This window comes from Myotis brandtii, unplaced genomic scaffold (assembly GCF_000412655.1).
Source record: "Myotis brandtii unplaced genomic scaffold, ASM41265v1 scaffold39, whole genome shotgun sequence".
NCBI lineage: Eukaryota > Metazoa > Chordata > Mammalia > Chiroptera > Vespertilionidae > Myotis > Myotis brandtii.
In genome coordinates, this window is record NW_005364953.1 from 7,837,828 (window position 1) to 7,858,251 (window position 20,424).

Here is a 20,424-nt window from a genome sequence, read left to right on the forward strand (position 1 = left end):
TTTATTTTATAGTCAGAGGTAAACAAGGTAGTGGTTATCATAGTTACACAGTTCTTGTGAGTTTCACTTGTTTTGGCCACTTCCTGCACTTCCCTCAGCCCATTAGCTTCCCAGATAAGATCTGGGGAGCGTTATAAGGTCAAGCCTAATTATGCTAAGAGGACTGTGCCCTCTAAGCTGGGACTTGTTTGTGACTTTGCCAACAGGTCAGTCCGAGGCTTAATTCTATATCAGCTCCCCACACCCCCCACACGAATTTTGTGCACTGGGCCTCTAGTTTACTTATAAAAGTAAAACATGTGTGGTGAAGGCCTGGGGTGGGGTGGGAACCAGATGGAGAAAGAAAGTGGAGGGATAATGGGGACATCTGTAATACCCTCAACAATAAAGATAAATAAATTTAAAAAATTAAAAGTAAAACATTCATTGTGATTTTTAAGATATAGATATAAAAATAAAAATTAACTGGTCTGTTATCCTAATCCCAGATGAAGAAAAATATTTTGGTGTATTTCCCTCTAATCCTTTACAAAAATTTGGTGTGTGCGCATACCTTTTTCCCTAAGTTAGAATAGTACAATAGTAATTTTATGTGTTGCCTTCTTTAAGGTTATATCATAAGTATTTTCTTGTGTCAGTAGTCTTCAAAATATGACTTTTAATGCTCTAGCAGCCCTGAACTATAATGTGAGCTGTAATATGCTGTTGAGTGAAACTCTGGTAGTATTATCCCAGGAGGATTTATAAGGAAGTATTGCTTTTGCCTTGGCCTTCTCCCTAGCTGCAGCATACCTTTGCTGGCATCCTAGTGTGTTCTTTCTGCATATCCTAAAATTCTGTGAATTAAACTTGGAAGTGCTTCTCTCCCCACTGACTTTTTTTCTCTCTCTCTTTTTTTCTTTATTGATTAAGGTATTACATATGTGTCCTTATCACCCCATTGCCCCCCCTACTCATCCCCTCACCCCCTGGCATCTATGTCCATTGGTTAGGCTTATATGCATGCATACAAGTCCTTTGGTTGATCTCCCCCCCTTACCCCCACCCTCCCCTACCTTCCCTCTGAGGTTTGACGGTCTGATCAATGCTTCTATATGTGAAATATGTTATCTTTTATTTGCATAGGTAATAGATGGTTGTTGGAGAACATTTTGTATAACTCAAGGAAAATCTGTTGTTTGTCTGTTTGAATCTCGATTGCAAAGTTGCTGTGCCTTTTACAGGGTGCATTTATTAATATGGTGGTGGTGGTTGTTTTCTCTTTACTCCCCCTTAGTGAGGAGAGCTCTTTACAGCCTTGCTGTTTGTTCTAGGTCTAGAGAAATGAGCTCTGTTTGGAGTGAGGCTTCCTCACTCACAGATTGAGATGGAGGCTGGCTCACGTGCACAGCCCACAGGCAAGCTGTCAATACCTGCCCATTCATTACCTGGTGGACTCTGCAGGATCTAACAATAATTGCGATTATAGAGAGAATAATATGTATTATGCAGGGTGTGCTCAGGAGGACAGAAATCAGTGTAGGTATTTTAATCAGGAAAGATTGAATGCAGGAAATGAGCTACTTATAAAATTGGATCCAGCATTACATCAGACAGATCATACACCATGAACAAGTAGGATTTATCCCGGGGATGCAAGGATGGTACAGTATCCACAAATCAATAAACGTGATACATCCCCACTGACTTTTGCTTCATGGCTTTATTTGATTTTTTATAACATCTTAATTGAGATAATTCACATACCATTAATTTCACCATCTTAAAGTGTACAATGTAATGGTTTTTAGTAATTCACAGACTTGTTCCAGTAGTAGGCATTGATTTGAAAGAGTAATGTCTGTACTCCAGACTTGGATTTTTCTGTCACTTTTTAACTCACAATTTATTTTGTTCACTTTTGGACTTATGCCACACTACCTGTGTATTTTCTTGGTGTCTAATTGTAGGGTGTCGTTCCAACTGCTCAGCGGGCTGCTATCGTTGTGGGAGTAGAGCTACCAGTCTATGATATTACAAAGAAGCACTTAATATTGTCAGGGGTGATGGGAGACACAATTTTAACTCACTTTGTGTAAGTATGATAGGTTGTGCTCATGCCATATTACCAGTACACAAAAAATCTCACTGAAATCCTCATGTGGAATTTATACCTTTATTCTACATCCCAGATGCTATGGGTGCTTTGGTACTTGAGGGTAGTATCTAATACAACAGCCTGCCAGATTTCTGTCATTATTTGCATTTTTTCATACACAGCCTCTATATCTAATAAGCTCATCTGTTATTTGCTTTGGTTTATTTTAGAACAGAAAGCAAACTTTTCTCAATGAGAATCAGAAAAAGTCAAATTGTATAGGGCCTGTGAAACAAAAGCATAGTTTTGGGCTGAAGACTGTTGCCAGTCACATCCTACATTTTCTTCATCTTGCAACTTTTATGATATTTTACTACTGAAATGCATTTGGCATATGATCCTGTGTTTTGAAAAATCTACATAACTAATATATGATGTATGAAACTTGCTGTTTAGGAATCTTGCAATACTTTTAAATTGTCCCCCTTTAAGAAAAAAAAAAAGCTGTGTAAGTTTCAGATTGAAAAGTGAAAAGGACAACTTTAAATGATGTCTGTTTAGAACATATTTTTTTCTTTTTAGATTATAATGAAAGGGCAAGTGCCAAGTTTTATCTGATGAGTCTGACTCATTGTACATTTAAGTTTGCCCTCATTTCTGTTTAGGGGGCAGGAGTGGAAGAAGGGCAGTCTATTTACTTGAACTTTTCATTTTTCAGTTCCAGTTTTACATGTGGCTTGGCTGGGGCTCTGGCTTCTAATCCAGTTGATGTGGTTCGAACTCGCATGATGAACCAGAGGGCAATCGTGGGACATGTGGACCTCTACAAGGGTACTTTGGATGGTATTTTAAAGGTATGGACACTGTGGGCTTGCATTGCATTTTTAATTTTCTTTGGTGTCTTAGACCTGCTTTCAAGCCTTATTCTTAATTGCTACATATAATTCTGAAGATGTAAGAGTTACCATGTATATTTTAATATGCTGTCAGAGTAATTTCCAGGTAGAAAAGCTGTGTCCTTGGCAATCTGCTGATGCTTAGTGGTCCTTAATATTATTATTCCGATTTGAATGCTTGTGACTGTAGGATACTTTTATCAATAGTACCATGTACAATTAATATAAAGGACTTAATGTATCCCACATTTGCACATTTCAAACAAGACGGAGACCCTGTGATAGAAAATCTGGTACTCAGTTTCAGTTCAGCATTGTGCTATTGTTCACACTTTTGCTTTGAAAGTTTCCACTATGTTATTCTTGTAGATAGCTAAATATCGTAAATGAATTATGTATGATACAATCACTGGTGATAATACTTCTACAAAAAAGAAATTTTAGGCTAAAATATGATATTGCCATATAGTTTCTCTGTGGTTCAGCTTAATTTAACCACTTTTTATTATAGATCAGGCACATTTTAGTAGGCACAGAGAAATTATAGCATTTCTCTGTGGGTGTACAAACATAACACAGCTTGGTAAGTGAAAAACTCAGGGATCTGTGGGAAGAAATTTTAGTCCAATTTGGAAGATTGGGATGGGTTTCCTGTAGATGGTGGCATCATGAATAATAATAACTCATATGTTGAGTGCTTTACTATATATTTGGAAATATCCTAATGAGACCTTACATATTATTTTAGTGGTGACCATGTGGTGGCATTCATTAACAGAACATCACAGGAAGAGGAACAGGTTTTGTGGGAGACATCACAGTTTTGAGCACTTAGTTTGAAGTTCCTGAGGAACATACAGTGGATATATTTGAATATATTAGTCTTCACTCAGAGGAGAGTTCGTGGGTGTAGCTAAGAGCCTTGGGAATCAGTAGTGTACAGGTGTTGCATACTGTGGAGGGGGAGACCAAGGAGAGCAGGTAAAGGAATTCACAACATTTTTGCCTTCCTAGCACACTGGAGTGTTAAAAAAAATTCCTTCCGTTAATAGTGATTCACAGAGGCACTGATTCTCAGACTCTGGGGAGTAGAGTTTGACAAAAGTACCCCCCCCCCCTTTCTGTTTCTCATATGCTCATCCTTCCACTTGACAATCACTGATGTAGAGAGAAAAGTCGGGCTAAGGAAAGAAATACCAATTATTAAGGCCTTGGCAGATGCGGAACTCAGGGAAGACATAAAAAGGTAACAGTTCAAAAGATATGAGGAAACTTAGAAGAGAATAGACATCATGGAAGCAAAGGGAGTAATGAGTTTCAAGAAGGGGTGAGTAATTGTTTAATGTCAAATGGAATAAAGAGATCCAGTATAGGTCTGCAAAGTACCTATTGGATTTAATATTTTCTAGAAGAGGTTTGCTAGATTAGTGTTTGCAAAAACCCAACTGCTGTGCATTGAGGAGTGTGTTTAATCATTCATTCATTCGATACAAAAATGTTTGTGTCTTATGTGCCAAGTACTGTTCTAGATTGCTGAACAGAAAAGTCCTGTCTTTCATGACACTGTAATTCTAATTGGAAGAGACAGATAAACACATAGGAATTGAGGATAAGTAGAGAAGGTTGGTTAAGAGGAGATAGAAGTACAATAATCTAGTAATAGCTAGCATTTATTGAATGTTTACTATCTATCACACTATAATATATCCTTTAACTCACATCAACGTTATGGAATAGATAATTATCTTTCCCATTTTATAAAAGTGATTTTAGTTTCAGAGTAGCTAAGTATTTATCAAAGATTACACACCCAATAAGTGTCAGCTCTGGGATTTAAACCAGGACCTGTCTGATTCCAAAGTTTGTACTTATAACCACTATCCTGTGTTGTATAGAAGGAAACATTTTCATGTTGGCAGTAACCTTTAATTACTTATATCTACTCACTGATTCACTTATTTGCTATTAAAATTCTTTAAAACAATTTCACTCTATATTATTATGATATATAATAGCATCATACTTTGTTATTTTATCTCTAAACGTCCCCAAACACTTTGGCGAATGGAATAATGCATTCGTCTCTGACATAGAAATGAGCAACTGCAAACCTCATACTGTCATCTCCATCTTAAAACCATTGGGTGGATTTCCATTGATCCAAGGCTCTATATGATTTGACCTCTTTTTACTTCCACAGTCTTATCTTTCCTACCTTTACTCTGCATTCCAGATAGACTGAACAATTTCTAGTACTTGACTTTCTTTCATTTCCAAGTTTTCTTCCAAACCATATACTTTGTTAGATGCCCCCCACTCCATCCTAAGTCCCTTTCAATTGGCTAGCTCCTGCTCATTTTTAGATCTCGTTACTTTTTCATAAAGGCCTTCCCTGATTGTTAAACTAGGTTATGTGTACATAGTTTAGTGCACTTGCTCTATCATAGCATTTATTATATTTTTAAAAATCTTTATTGAGGACTAATTCACATATCATAAAATTAACCTATTCAAAGTAGCTTTTGGTATATTCACAGATATGTGCAACCATCATCACCACATTTTCATAACCTCAGAAACCATATTCCCCCTATCTCCCCCATCTCTAAGAAAGCACTAATCTACTTTCTATTACTGCAGATTTTCCTATTCTGGATATCTCATATAAATGGAATTATAGAAAATGTGACCTTTTTGACTGGCTCCTTTCATTTTACCATAATGTTTCAAGGTTCATCCATGTTATAGCATGTATCAATACTTTGTTCCTTTTTTAAATTTTGATCTTTTTTTTTTTACTTTGTTCCTTTTTAATTGTTTAAAGTATTACAAATAGTAGTACATATGTCTCCTTTTTTTTCAGTTGACCTTCCCACAGCCTCCCCTACCCCCCGGCACATGCTCTCACCCCTCTCCCAGTGTCTTGCGTACATTAGTTATGCTTATACTTTACTAGCGGCCCGGTGCACGAAATTTGTGCACGAGGGGGGGGTGTGTCCCTCAGCCCAGCCTGCACCCTCTCCAATCTGGGACCCCTTGAGGGATGTCCGACTGCCCATTTAGGCCTGATCCCTCTCACAATCTAGGACTGCTGGCTCCCAACCACTCACCTGCCTTCCTGCCTGCCCATAACTGCTTCTGCCTGCCAGCCTGATCACCCCCTACCCACTCCCCTGCCAGCCTGGTCGATGCCTAACTGCTCCCCTGCTGGCCTGATTGCCCCCAACTGCCCTCCCCTACAGACCTGATTGCCCCCAACTGCCCTCCCCTGCTGGCCTGGTCTCTCCCAACTGCCCTCCCCTGCTGGCCTGATCGCCCACAACTGCCCTCCCCTGCTGACCATCTTGTGGTGGCCATCTTGTGTCCACATGAGGGGCGGCCATCTTGTGTGTTGGAGGGATGGTCAATTTGCATATTACCTCTTTATTAGATAGGGTTTACAGGTCCTTCGGTTGATCTCTTACCTTCACCCACCAATCCTCCTCAGCCTTCCCACTGTCATTTGACAGTCTGTTTGATGCTGCTCTGCCTCTATATCCATTTTTATTCATCAGTTTATGTTGTTCTTTATATTCCATAAATGAGTGAGATCATGTGATATTTATCTTTCTCTGACTGGCTTATTTCACTTAGCATAATGCTCTCCAGTTCCATCCATGCTGTTGCAAATGGTAAGAACTCCTTCCTTTTTACAGCAGCGTAGTATTCCATCGTGTAGATGTACCACTTTTTTATCCACTCGTCTACTGATGGGGGCTTGGGCCATTTCCAGATCTTAGCTATTAAAAATTGCACTGCTATGAACATAGGGGCGCATACATTTTTTTTTCTGATTGCTGTTTCTGGTTTCTTAGGATATATTCCTAGAAATGGGTTCACTGGGTCAAATGGCAGTTCCATAATTAATTTTTTGAGGAGATGCCATACTGTTTTGCATAATGGCTGCAGCACTCTGCATTCCCACCAGCTAGTGTACTAGGGTTCCCTTTTCTCCACATCCCCCCCAGCACTTGTCATTTGTTGATTTGTTGATGATAGCCATTCTGACAGGTGTGAGGTGGTACCTCATTGTTGTTTAGATTTGCATCTCTCGGATGATTAGTGACTTTGAGCATGTTTTCATATATGTTTCTTGGCCTTCCCTATGTCCTCTTTCAAAAAGTGTCTATTTACGTCCTTTGCCCATTTTTTTATTGGATAATATCCCATCATAAGGCTATATCACATTCATTTCATTTTATTTTAATTACTTTTACTTTTTAATTCTTTTTAAATTTAATTTATTAGGGTGACAGTGGTTAATGAAACCATACAGGTTTCAAGTGTACAACTCAATAAAATATCATCTGCCCTAGTTTCCCATCATCATCACTGAGTCACTATCTCATACATTCTGTTAGTTTATTCACAGCATTTTCTTCTATCTGAAATTATACTCTTTAATATTTGTGTGTTTATTGTCTGAATCTATGGTTCTAGGTTATCTGTATCTGGGCTTTACTTTTACATCATGCACTCATCACCCAAAGTAAAGTCTCTTTCCATCCCCATTTATCCCCCTTTTGCCCTCTTCTACCTTCCCCCACCCCCTTTCCCTCTGGCTGTCACCATACTTTTGTCTGTGTCTGTGTCATATACGGGGTGGGAAAAGTAGGTTTATAGTTATTTGTATGGAAAGTAATACAATAATTAATAAACTATAATACAAGAATAAACTATGTTTTGTATACTCATAACTGTAAACTTACTTTTGCCATGCCTTATATTTTTCTGCTTAATCTTTTCACCTTTTTTCACCCAGCCCCCAAACCCTACCCCTCTGTAATTACATTTAATATCTGTCATCCAGTAGACTGTAAATTCCTTGAAGGCAGGACAGTGTGCATCTTATTTGTCATTTTATCCACAGCAAATTATTTGTTGAATGAATGCATAACTTCATGAAGTAGCCTGTTGTTTCTGTTTATCTATAAAAAGTTCTTGTTTGTTTTCATACAACTGCCTCAAGCCAAAAACTGTGCCTCCTAGTACTAATGTTCTAAAGAAGTTAGTCAATATTTTGGAGCTTTATAAGGAGTCAGATGGCTCATGGAAGTGTTAGAGACCCTCACTGTGTTTGTATATCCATTCACTCAACAAATACAGGGCATTCCCCCCCAAATTTTTACACACTTTAACAGCTGATAACTCAGTTTTGAAAATGAAATGTATTTTAATAAACACGGCCTTTATAATTATTCAAAGTGTATGTATACATTATTTTGGGCACCCTATATTTACTTAGATATTTGTTGGAAACTTTACTGTGCCAGACAGTGTTAGGTGGTGGGGATATAATGGTGAATGAGACAAACACAGTCCATGCTTTCCTGGAGGAGGACAGACAATAAATAAACAGTATAATTTCAGATAGAAGTAAATGCTGTGAAGAAACTAACAGAATGTATGAGCTAGTGACTCAGTGATGATGATGGGAAACTAGTTCAGCTAGGGTAGCTAGGAAAAGGCTGTGAGGAGTTGACATTTGAGCAGAGGTCAGATGATGAGAAGGTGGCCATGTGAAGATTGGAGAGAAAAGTATTGCATAAAGAAGGAACAGGTACAAAAGGTCCTGAGTTGGGAATGAGCTGGACATGTTCAAGGGTTAAAAATAAGGTTGGCATGCCTGAGTGTGGTAAATGAAGGGCAAAGTGTAGGAAATGAAACTGGAGAGAGAGGGAGGGGCTAAATTATGTAGGATCCTAAATGTCATCACAGAAAACTTGCAGTTAGAATGAATTCCACTGGGAAGTCATTGGGGAGCTTTAAGCAGGAAAGTGACACTGTCTTGTTTAAAAATTTAAAAGATTGTTTTGACTTCCAGGTGGAGATTGTAGACCAATTTGGAGGTTTATTGTGGTATTCTAGGTGAGAGGTGATGGGGTTGGATTGTATTTCTAAGGTCCCTTGTAATTTTAGCAATCTATGGTTCTAGGTTATCTGCATCTGGGCTTTACTCTTGTGATTTTCACAATTTTTCAACATCAGTTTTGCTGAGACCTTTGATATTTGCTCATAATCAATTGGGGGAAGTATATTATCACTATGCTTTCATAAATAACGCCCTACTTATGTTGCTGTTTGCTCCAAAAAATGCTTAGTATGGATAATTATCTTGAGTGCTCATTTTTTCAATTTAAGTATAGTTGGCATACAATATATTATGTTAGTTTCAGGTGTACAATATAATGATTTGACGTTTATATACCTTATGATATGATTACCACCATACAACATAGCAATTCCACTTTTGGGAATTTATCTAAAGAAATCAAGCATAGGATAAGGGATATTTATAAGTCTGGATTCTCAAATTATTATCTAGTCCAGATATATTTACTTTTTAGTATAGTGGTGGGTTTCACTTCACCAGTGGAAAGGCAAAATAACATTTTTTTGTTGTTAATCCTCACCTGAGTATATTCTTCCATTGATTTTTAGAGAGAGTAGAAGGAAGGCAGAGAGAGAGGGGGGGGGGGGGGAGAGAGAGAGAGAGAGAGAGAGAGAGAGAAACATTGATGTGAGAGAGACACATCAATTGGTTGCCTCCTAAATGGGCCCCAACCAGGGCTGGGGATTGAGCCTATAACTGAGGTGCATGCCCTTGACTGGAATTGAACCCAGGCAGGCTGACGCTCTAGCCACTGAGCCAAACCAACAAGAGCAGAATAACATTTTTTCCAATGTCTAACAATGCCTAAATTACAGGAGTCACTTAAGAGATAATCTGTCCATTAAATAGATACTGTTTTTATAGGTTGGATTCATTATACACCACTAGTTTATGACCTTTGATATACCTCATTTTTCCTTTAATTCATAATAACCATTAAGCTGGTATGTGTAGACCACCTTTGAAACAGGAAACCCAAACTCAAAGGAATTCACAATTTTCCTCATGTGATCCTCAGAGCATTGATATGAGGTAGGTCCTAGCATTACACAGAACTTGCAGTGATGAACCAGTGATGAAATGTGATTTGATCTTGACTGGGGCTGGGATATCTGCTTCAAAGATCATTCATGTGGCTGTTAGCAGGAAGCCTCTCTTCCTCTTTGGCTGTTGGCAAGAGGCCTTAGTTTCTCACAGTTGGGCCTCTTCATGACATGGAAGCTGGCCTCCTCCAAAGTGAATGATCTAAAAGAGAACAAGGCAGAAGCTTTATATATAAAGCATCTTTTGTAACAAAGCATTGGAGGTGATATGTTCACCACCGCTTTATTCTATTGGAGACACAGACAAATCCTGATATGTGTGGGTGGGCCTACACAAGGGTATGAAAAATTGGAGGTTGCTTTCTTTCGGGACCATCTTGGAAGCTGTCTACCACAGATACTTTCTTTTTTTTCTGGGGGATTCCTTTTTATTGCAAATGGTAAATAGCCCTCATGCATTTAGTCCATCACATTTTAAAACATACATTTCTTCTCTTGCTTATACATTTTCTGATAGGAAACTCTGCAGGGATCATTTTGCAGTTAATCCATGTTGAAGGTGATACTTTCTTTCTCTTGTTTGCTAGTATTACTGTTATCTCAGCATCAAGAATACATTTGCATATGGTAGGTGCTCAATAAATATTTGTTGAATGAATGGGTAGATTTATTTAGATTATCTATGAATTCAAATGTGTGTCTAGAGAAAAAGGACTATTCATGGAGCCATGAGTTGTTGGGGAGGGACTTGGAAGATGAATATTAAAATACATGTAATTGTCAGATGTAAAGAGTAAGGGGAATTCACTCTATTTTTTATTACATCTTTCAGATGTGGAAACACGAGGGCTTTTTTGCACTCTATAAAGGATTTTGGCCAAACTGGCTTCGACTTGGACCCTGGAACATCATTGTATCCTTTCAGAACATGAGAATGAAAGCAAATACTTTAAGCTCCCAGGTAATTGTAGGCTATGGGAAGGAAAATTTGATCCTTGAAGCTTTTAGGCAAGTGAGAAACCTAAGCATTCTAATGGTGACCATTGAGGATGGAATTAAGGAATGACTTTCAGTTGGAGTCTAATACAAACTGAAAGGACTAGAAAAGGCATAGCAAAGTGTCCTCTTAAAAAAAAAAGAAACAATAACAGAAAAATCTGGAAGGTGCTATTTCCCTGCTGGGAAATGCCCACAGAAAAGTCCATGCTGAGGAGGTCCATATTTCCTATCCCCTAACTATAGGACCAAAACAGCTGGAGAAATAATAAGACAGAAAACATTGATAGGGTGAAGGAATCTAGGGCCAAGTAGGGCTATTTCCTCAGGGGTGAATCTCCTTTAACTGTGTTTGAGTGCCTTCTACATGCAGAGGCATGAATTGGATGCTGTGGGTGGTGGTGTGTGTACAGTGGTGAGCATTGCATGGTTGAAAAGTAATTTCCTGCCCTTGTGGAGTCTATAGGTTGAGGGGGATAGTATTTCTCACCCTCCTTGGGATTGCTCTGATTACCTAATGTCTATAAACGATTATTCTAGAACTGAATTATATGTTACCATTGATGTTCTTGGTTGTGTGTGCCTGTGTGTGTGTGTGTGTGTGTGTGTGTGTGTGTGTTATTTGCCCCTGAAGACTCCAATTATGTTAGAATTTTAATCTGTTTATATTGCTAAATGCCAGTGAAGATAATGGGCACATGGTGGGCATTCAGTACATGCTTGATTTGCCAGGTATTGTTTTTAAAAAGACTTTTAAGCAAGTGCAACTTAGAGTAGCACAAACTAAGTACCTTAATTTAAGAATGCAATGCACAATTTTAAAACTGGGTTTGGCTTTCTGTGTTAACCCAGTGATCTTCCATGACTTACTCTTCAGTTTTTTATCACATATGAACAGCTTAAGAGACTTCAGATCTAAGGACTGAATTACATGTGAGCCAAGCCCTGCCAACCTTTCTACTCTTTTTCCCTTTTCCTTCTTCAAATGTATTTTGACAAAGTTGTGAGTGTTTACTGAACCATTGGTCTCCTAAGGGCCTCCTGATGGAAGAACAATAGATAGGATTGTTCAAAATTGTTCAGTTGTTTGTGTTACCATGTTAACTTCCCTGAGAGGAAGTGTTAACATTGAGATTCTGGCACCAGATTGGTATCTTCTATGAAGATGGATACTGATGGGTGACATTCAAAATGGCCTTCTTTTCAAATGTGGGTTAAATGTAGTTGGTTAGCCTCAGATTTGGGTGAGAGCAGAAGGCATAGGCCAGGGAAGTTATTGCTGTGTATGTTTCAGACCTTGGTTCTCATTAAAGAATTTATTGGAAGAATTACTTTGGTTTTGTCTTCATTTACTATTTTCCCCTTTGCCAATTCTTTATAAGTTATATTCTCCAGAGACTGATAAAGAGAAGGTGTCTATGAAGTAGAGTCTGGACTCTTACAACATATTTATGAGCACAGACTAAGTGCATTGTGCTTTCCCACTGTCATTCATTGTCATAATGCCACTCACTTGTAAACATTAGGCAAGTGGTCCTTTTCTAATCATGAATAAAAAAACAAGTAGCTAATTTAGAAGTTTGTACAGATAAAATGCTAAAAGAGGCTTAAAATAGAACTCTGTGTCTAGGTTTCTAATTGTCTTATAAGCAAAATGTTCTGCCTACTTTCTTGTACTAGAATAGTGCCTAGCACATTGTAGGCACTCAAATATTTGTGGACTAAGTAGTTTACTATAGTTCATCCTTATCCATTCATTATTTGTTCAAACAACATTATGTATCTCTTATATCTTAGATGCTGGGAATATAAAAATGAGTTAAGATGGTCTCTGTTTCCAAGCTCACATTATAATAGACTAGAGGCCTGGTGCACAAAAATTTGTGCACTGGCGGAGGAGGGGGTGTTATAGGGGTGTCCCTCAGCCCCACTTGTGCCCTCTCCTAAGCTTGCAGTCAGACATCCTTCTGGCAGCCAGGGAGCCCTCGGGGGATGTCCGACTAAAGGCTTAGGCCCCTAAGGGAGCTGTGATGAGGAAGCTGGGGTGACAGAGGAGCCATGCTGTCCCGCCCCGCCGCCCTGGGTTGGGTCACACACAGGACGCCCGGACAGTGGCCGGGTGGGCTAGCGGATCACTACTGCCCCGCCCGGCCACCCCGGGTTGGGTCACACATGGGATGCCCGGGCAGGCTGGCCGATCACTGCTGCACCGCCTGGCTGCCCCAGGTCGGGTTGCACACGGACACCCGCCGCCCTGGGTCGCAGATAGCAGGCCCGGATGGCAGTGGAGCAGGCGGGATGGCACTGTCCCGCCCTGCCTGCAGTATGCAAATTAGCTGCCATCTTTGTTGGCGATTAATTTGCATATTGCGCTGATTAGCCAATGGGAGGCATAGCGAAGGTACAGTCAATTACCATGTTTGTCTATTATTAGATAGGATAATTACAGTAGGTGCTATGTACTATGTGAAAGATCAACGAAGTACTGCAGAAGCACAGAAGAGGGAACTAGAGGATTGGCCAAGGACTTCATAGTGGGGTTTATATTTGTGCTAAAAAGCAGATGTTACCATATGGATGAGACAGGGAAGGACATTCCAGACAGGGGAATGAGAAAAGTTCAGTGTGGCTAAGATGTAGGACAGTGGTTTTCAAATACCACGTGAGGCAAATCACCTGGCGATCTTGTGAAAATGTAAGTTCCCATCATCTGAGAACCTAACCTTACTTGGGGCAAAGGCATTTTGCTTTTGTTACAGGCACTGAACCTGGTCCTTACGTTATACTTTGAGAAACACTGGTTAAAAAATAATGTGGGCTAGAATGAAAGGAAGAGTAGTGTGGCCAAAGGGTCAAATTATGAAGGGTCTCTATATGCCCAAAGAAAGAGTTTGACTTTTATCCGGAGGGATAGGGCAGACAAAGGAAGTTTAAAATAGGGAATTAACATAACAGCTTTTGTTTTTAGGAAGATAACCCTAGTATGGAGGGTGTCCTGGAGGGGAACAGCCCTAAAAAGGTTAAAACATACTGAAATCTACTTCCCTATACATCCAGGTAAACAAGAGTCCAGATAAACTAAGAAAATTTTTCCCAAGTCACATAGCCGGATTGTGGCAGGTTTGAGACTAGCACATTGCTATCAGATTTCTTTGTCTCATTCTACCACCCACAGTCCTTCTTAACTGTCACTCTAAAGCACTACCTTTTGAAAATTAATTTTAATAGGTTTTATTTTTTTAGAGATGTTTTAGTTGCACAACAAAATTGTGCAGAAGGTACAGAGATTTCCCATGTACTCTCTATGCCCACATGTGCATAGCTCCCTCTCCCACATCAAAATTATTCACCAGAGTGATTAATTTGTTACAATTTAGGAATCTACATTAGCATATCATTTTAAGCCCAAATCTATGATTTACATTAGGCTTCCTTCTTGCGGTTATACATTCTATGGGTTTTGACAAATGTATAATGACATGTATCTATCATTATAGTATACAAAATAGTTTCACTGTCCTGAAAATCTTCTGTGCTCCATCTATTCATTCCTCTCCCCTAATACAGTGGGGCCTTGACTTATGAGTGTCCCGACTAACGAGTTTTTCGAGATATGAGCCGTCTCTCAGCCGATTTTTTGCTTTGAGTTGCAAGCTAAAATTCGGGTTACGAGCCAGTTTCAGATACCCCACCGCTAGTTGGCGCAGCGAACGTCACAGTGAACGCCACAACATCAGCCCAGCATCCAATTCATTGTAATGGTGAAAATTGATTTGACATACGAGTAATTTGAGTTACGAGCTCCATCATGGAACGAATTAAACCCGTAAGTCAAGGCCCCACTGTACTGGAGTCCCTTGATCCTTTTACCATCTCTGTGGTTTTGCCTTTTCCAGAGTGTCATATAGTTGGAGTCACGCTGTATGAAGTCCTTTCAGATTGGCTTTTTTCACTTAGTAATATGCACTTAAGGTTCCTCCATGGGTTTTCATGCCTTTATATCTCATTTTCTTTTTTCTTCTTTTGGATGTATCACAGTATATTCATTCACCTACTGAAAAGGATGGATGTCTTGCTTGCTTCCAAGTTTTGGCAACTATGAGTAAAGCTGCTATAAACATTCATGTGCAAGTTTTTTGTGTGAACACAAGCTTTCAGTTCATTTGGGTAAATACCAAGGAGTGCAATTGCTGGAAAGTATGGTAAGAGTAGGTTTAGTTTCATAAGAAAATTCCAAAATGTCTTCCAAAGTACCTGTACCATTTTGCATTCCCACCAACAACGAATGAGTTTCTATTTCTCCACATTCTTGCTAGTTTTTGGTATTGTCAGTGTTTTGCATTTTGGCTATTCTTATAGGTGTGCAGTGGTATCTCACTGTTTATATTTATTTGAAGATTACTACACCAGTCAAATAATATTGACTGTAAACTGTAATTTAAAAATAAAAATTAATATACCAAGTAGATACCAGACTCATTCCCAAATAGATGAGCAAAAAGGAAGCCATGTTTTTGCAATGGTATAGACCAGCTGTGGGCAAACTACGGCCCGCGGGCCGGATCCGGCCCGTTTGAAATGAATAAAACTAAAAAAAAAAAAGACCGTACCCTTTTATGTAATGATGTTTACTTTGAATTTATATTAGTTCACACAAACACTCCATCCATGCTTTTGTTCCGGCCCTCTGGTCCAGTTTAAGAACCCATTGTGGCCCTCGAGTCAAAAAGTTTGCCCACCCCTGGTATAGACTAAAAGATAGTTTCTTAAAGGGTTTATATATATTGTAAAATGGCTTTAATTCACCTCAGGTTAAATGCTATTTCTTCAGAAAAATTTTCCAATCAAAATAACTTTTCTCATTATCATTTCTTATACTATGTATTTATAACTACATATTATGTGATTATTTGATTAACATCTCTATCTCCCATCAGTCTTTAAGTTCCATAAATATAGAGATTCTGTTGATGTTATTTACTGCTCTGTTCTCAGAGCCTAGCACAGTTATATTACTCAGTAAATATTTAAATGAATAAATTAATTGACCTGTATGCAAAGATCTGATAAAATGTTCTAAAATATAGCAAAGGTTCAGCAAATACTGTGAGATTTAAATGGAATGAAATTAAATTTTGAATTAATGATAATGATGGATTGGTAGATAAAGAATAGGTTATTAAGGGGAAGTTGAGGGGCTTGGGGAGATGCACCTAATCTTGTTAACTATTTATTCAACAACTATCTCTGCCTCATGTAGCTTGCTATCTACAGAAGGGAGACATAAAAGATTAATGAGTAAATATATAATACATTGGAGGGTGATATATGCTTTGTAGAAAGAGTAGGGAAGAGACACGAGGAATATTCGTGTAAGGTTGTACACTGAGCAAGCCAAGTTTGATTGGAATCTAGAGGAGGTAAGATAAAAAGCCAATCTAGGTTTAAAGCAAATGCAAAGGCTCTGAGGTGAGCATGTACCCAGAGTCTAATGTGATGGTATAGTTATGGTGGCTTGGATGAGGGTAATCACAGTAGAGGCTCTGAGAAGTGGTTGAAATACCTATATTTTGAAGAAGTGTACATAATGACTTGCTAAGGGATAGGATGTGGGTTTTAAGAGAAAAAGAGCCAAGATCCTCTAAGGCCTGAGCCACTAGAAGGGCATTATTGCCATAGAGATGGAGAAGACTCTGGAGGTATAGGGTTTTTTTGGGGGGAGGGGGGGAGGGAAGCAAGCAATAATTTTGTTTTGTACGTGTTAAGTTTGAAATGCCTATTATACTTTAATACAGATGTGTAGTAGGCAGTGAGACATATAAGTGTGGAGTTCAGAGGAGAGGGCTGGAGAGTGTACATTTGGAAATCATCAGCATATATATGATATTTAAAGCCATAGTACTGAATGGGATCACCAAGGGAGTAAGTGTCAGACGAGAAAAAGTCCAAGTACTGAGCCTGGGGAAGTCCAACATAAAATAAGGCAGAAAACCACAGAGGACACTAGCGATGACTACATACTCAGCCTAAGTTGTCTTAATAAGACTAATATTCTGATGAATGATAAAGAGTAAAGGGGGCAAGAGAGTAAATTATTTTTAATATGAAATTTGGAGAAAAAATAGTTTGAAGTTGATGAGGTCTTTAGCCAAATTACTAAAGCTTTAAGGAGTGCTGTCTTTATAGTAGCCAAAATCATGGGCAGATAGTTCAAATGAAAGAATTTGATTTGCTCTTTTGGTATAGTATCTTATCCTATTCTTAGTCATGGATTAATACATTATCCTCCTCACCCCCTCCCTCCCGTAACTTATTGATGGATAGAATATTTTGATTGAGCACTCAGGATTAACCCATTTCTATAGTGAAATAGGCTGCAGTAAGGGTCCCTCAGGGAGTACATAAAGATCTGCCTCTTGCCACATAGCATTTATAAGGGATTATTTACATGTATGAAGAATTTAGTGTTTCACAAAGATTATTCACCATAGAGTACCCTTAAGTAATAACTCTCCGTTGTATGTTTGAATTGCAATTTTTGATTGAAAAATATCTTTATAGGGGCATGTCAGATATGAAATAGATCCACCAGTGTCTTTTGAAGGTATACTGAGAAGGGAACTCTTTCAGTCAATGAATACAAGGAAATATTTAAAGGGACTAAGAATATTGATTGAATTCTTGTTTGTCTCAAAAACAAAACAACACAACTCTCTGTACTGTCTGCTCAATTTATCTGTAAACCAAAAACTTTTCTAAAAAATAAAATCTGTTAATTTTAAAAATGCTCCGAATGAAAGGGTAACACAAAGATAAGCAGGCACTGCTGATTTGCAAGAGAAATAATTACTTTCCCAAGTAAAAAGCCCAGTATATAAAAAGACAATATCAAGAGTTGGTGAAGAAATTGAAACTCTCATACACTGCTGGAGAGGTTGTAAAATGGTGTGGCTCCTTTGGAAGATAGTTGGACAGTTCCTCAAAAGCAAAACATAGAATTGCCATATCGTCCTTGCAGCATTATTCACAATAATGAAAAGGCAGAAGCAACCCAGATGCCCATCAACTGATGAATGGATAAATGAAGTGTAGTATATCCATGCAATAGAGTATTGTTCAGCCATAAAGAGATATGAAATGCTGATATATGCTACAATGTGGACTAACCTTGAAAACATTATAAATGCAAGAAGTCAGACACAAAAGGGCACATATATGATCCCAGTTAAATTAAATACCCAGAATAGGAAAATCCACAAATATAGAAAATAAATTAGTGGTTGCCTATGGCTGTCGGGGGAAGGGGGGGATGAGAGGAGGAGGGACTGATAATGGGTATAAAATTTCATTTTGGGATGAAAATGTTCTAAAATTAGATTATGGCGATGGTTGCACAACTCTGTAAGTATACTAAGAAACATTAAATTATATGCTTTAAATAGGTGCACTCATGGTATGTAAATTACCTCAATCAAGTATTTATAAAAGCCCAGCATGTATGTGGTTTAGCTTGATTAGGATAGCTAGTGAGGGATTTCAATGAAGCTACTCAATAACAAAATACAGATTGATTCATATTAACTCCAGATGATTACATGGATTTTTTTTTAATAAGCAAATTCCTCATGTTACCAGCAATCTGGAGATTAAATAACTGACATTTCTGATCTGGGAACTCTAGGTTTGAAGGGATAAAATAGTGATCAAAGTCTGTAGGCTATATGATGAAAAAACATTCAATTTTTGATTTGAGAGGCTACAGCATTAGAAAACTAATAATACTAATAATAACAACAACAACACTTATATGGCTATATTATGTGTCAGATACTGTTATAAGTGTATTGCGTTTCTAAAACTCTATTTACATTGCCCAGTTCAGTGGTTTAGTGTCGACCTGTGAACCAGGAGATCGCGGGACATGCCGGGTGTGCAGGAGGCAGCTGATCAATGATTCTCTCGCATCATTGATGTTTCTATCTCTCTCTCCCTCTCCCGTCTTCTCTGAAATCAACAAAAATATATTTTTAAAAAACAATTTACATTCTTCCAACCACCCTATAAAGTAGGTACTATTCTTATTTTTCTTATGAGAAACAGGTTCAGAATGGTAAAATACTTTCGTTCCCAGGAAATGGCAGAACTAGGATTCTAACCTAGGCAGTCTGGCTCATGAGCCCATACTTGTAATGACTATGCTAGAGGTGTACGGACACAGTCTCGTCCAGGGTTACTTAAAGTTTATGGCAGGTGAGCAGTAAAGAATATTGATTTCATTAATTCCCCTATCTTTATAGCACCCTGGGAGAGAGAAGGTCAATAGCTGTGGTTGGTCACTCTTTGACACTTAACTGTAATACTGGACTGAAATTATTTTCTTAGAGACATGTGACTAAATATATATTTTTTGTCTTATTCTCCACTTTGTACTGCTTTCCCTCTCTTCTTATTTTCGTCTTTCTTCTCAATGACCTCCTTCATCACTAGCCCACCACACACAGATGAACTTGTTCTTGTCATGTGTTATACTATTTATTGAAGAACTTGGAATTATTGATACAGATGCCACTAGTTTGAAATTTAATAATGTGCACATGGGGATAGCCTTCTCACTGTCTCTCATCCAGTGCAAAGAAGTGTGTTGTTAGGCTTATAAACAAATTTATGGGAGAAGTGATTAAACTACTATGAACCTGATTATAAGTAATTTTTCATTCACTAAAGCATATCATATAAGGGACAACACTTTTGTTAGCCTAGCCCAATCAGAATATTACATGTAAATTAGAGTAATGATATTGCTTCTTAAAAAACAAATGTCTTCATATCTTCTCAGAATGGCCACTCTGCATTAATCTCAATTCCTAAGGTTTCACTAAAGGATATTTCTTTTCTTTATTCAGTGTCATAGCATCAAAATTCAGTTTTATTTTGGGCTGTGCCTAACTCATTATAAATTCATTGTGCATACTTGTCTGTCCCATTCATATAGTAAATAAGATAAACAATTTAACACATCATTGTGTAAAACTACTAAGGGACCTGGGAATCTTAAAGTAGTAGTTGGAATTTTGGATTATGAGTCTGGTTTTCACATTTGAAATAACCTCTAGCCATTCAGCTATAATTGCCTGGTTTAGTTTTCTCACTTTTTAACCCATCTCTGAGATGACATGACACCAGTTTGCTTTTATGTGGGAAGTATTTTAGTATTTGTTAAATGGCCCAGTGGGCAAATCTGCAAAAATATTATGAGTGATAAAAGTGCAATGAACAGTTTTGTAAGACAGTGTGGCATTTTACTGGGCCAATGAGTGTGTTATCTCAGTGTGTTTATTAGCTTTTTAGTACCTAATGTCAACACAATTGAGACAGAACTGGAACTGATGTAGATTTATTATAGTAAATGGGAAATATGACACAATCACAAACCTAAAGAAATAAGAGACCCCCCTCAGGCTTTTGGTCTTACATGATTTT

At 38.2% G+C, this 20,424-nt stretch overlaps 1 protein-coding gene across 4 annotated transcripts in view; it reads left to right on the top strand.

Moving 5' to 3' along the window:
* SLC25A14 (solute carrier family 25 (mitochondrial carrier, brain), member 14) overlaps nucleotides 1-12,272 on the top strand; it is a 33,645-nt gene extending 21,373 nt beyond the window's left edge. For all 4 annotated transcript variants that reach the window (XM_005872742.2, XM_014544968.1, XM_014544969.1 and 1 more), the window contains 4 exons: nucleotides 1,950-2,074; nucleotides 2,796-2,931; nucleotides 10,781-10,861; nucleotides 11,822-12,272. In XM_005872742.2, the coding sequence (XP_005872804.2) occupies nucleotides 1,950-2,074; nucleotides 2,796-2,931; nucleotides 10,781-10,861; nucleotides 11,822-11,863 (384 nt within the window). In that variant the 3' untranslated portion in view covers nucleotides 11,864-12,272. The remainder of the gene's footprint in view (nucleotides 1-1,949; nucleotides 2,075-2,795; nucleotides 2,932-10,780; nucleotides 10,862-11,821) is intronic.
* The last annotated feature ends 8,152 nt before the right edge of the window (nucleotides 12,273-20,424 follow it).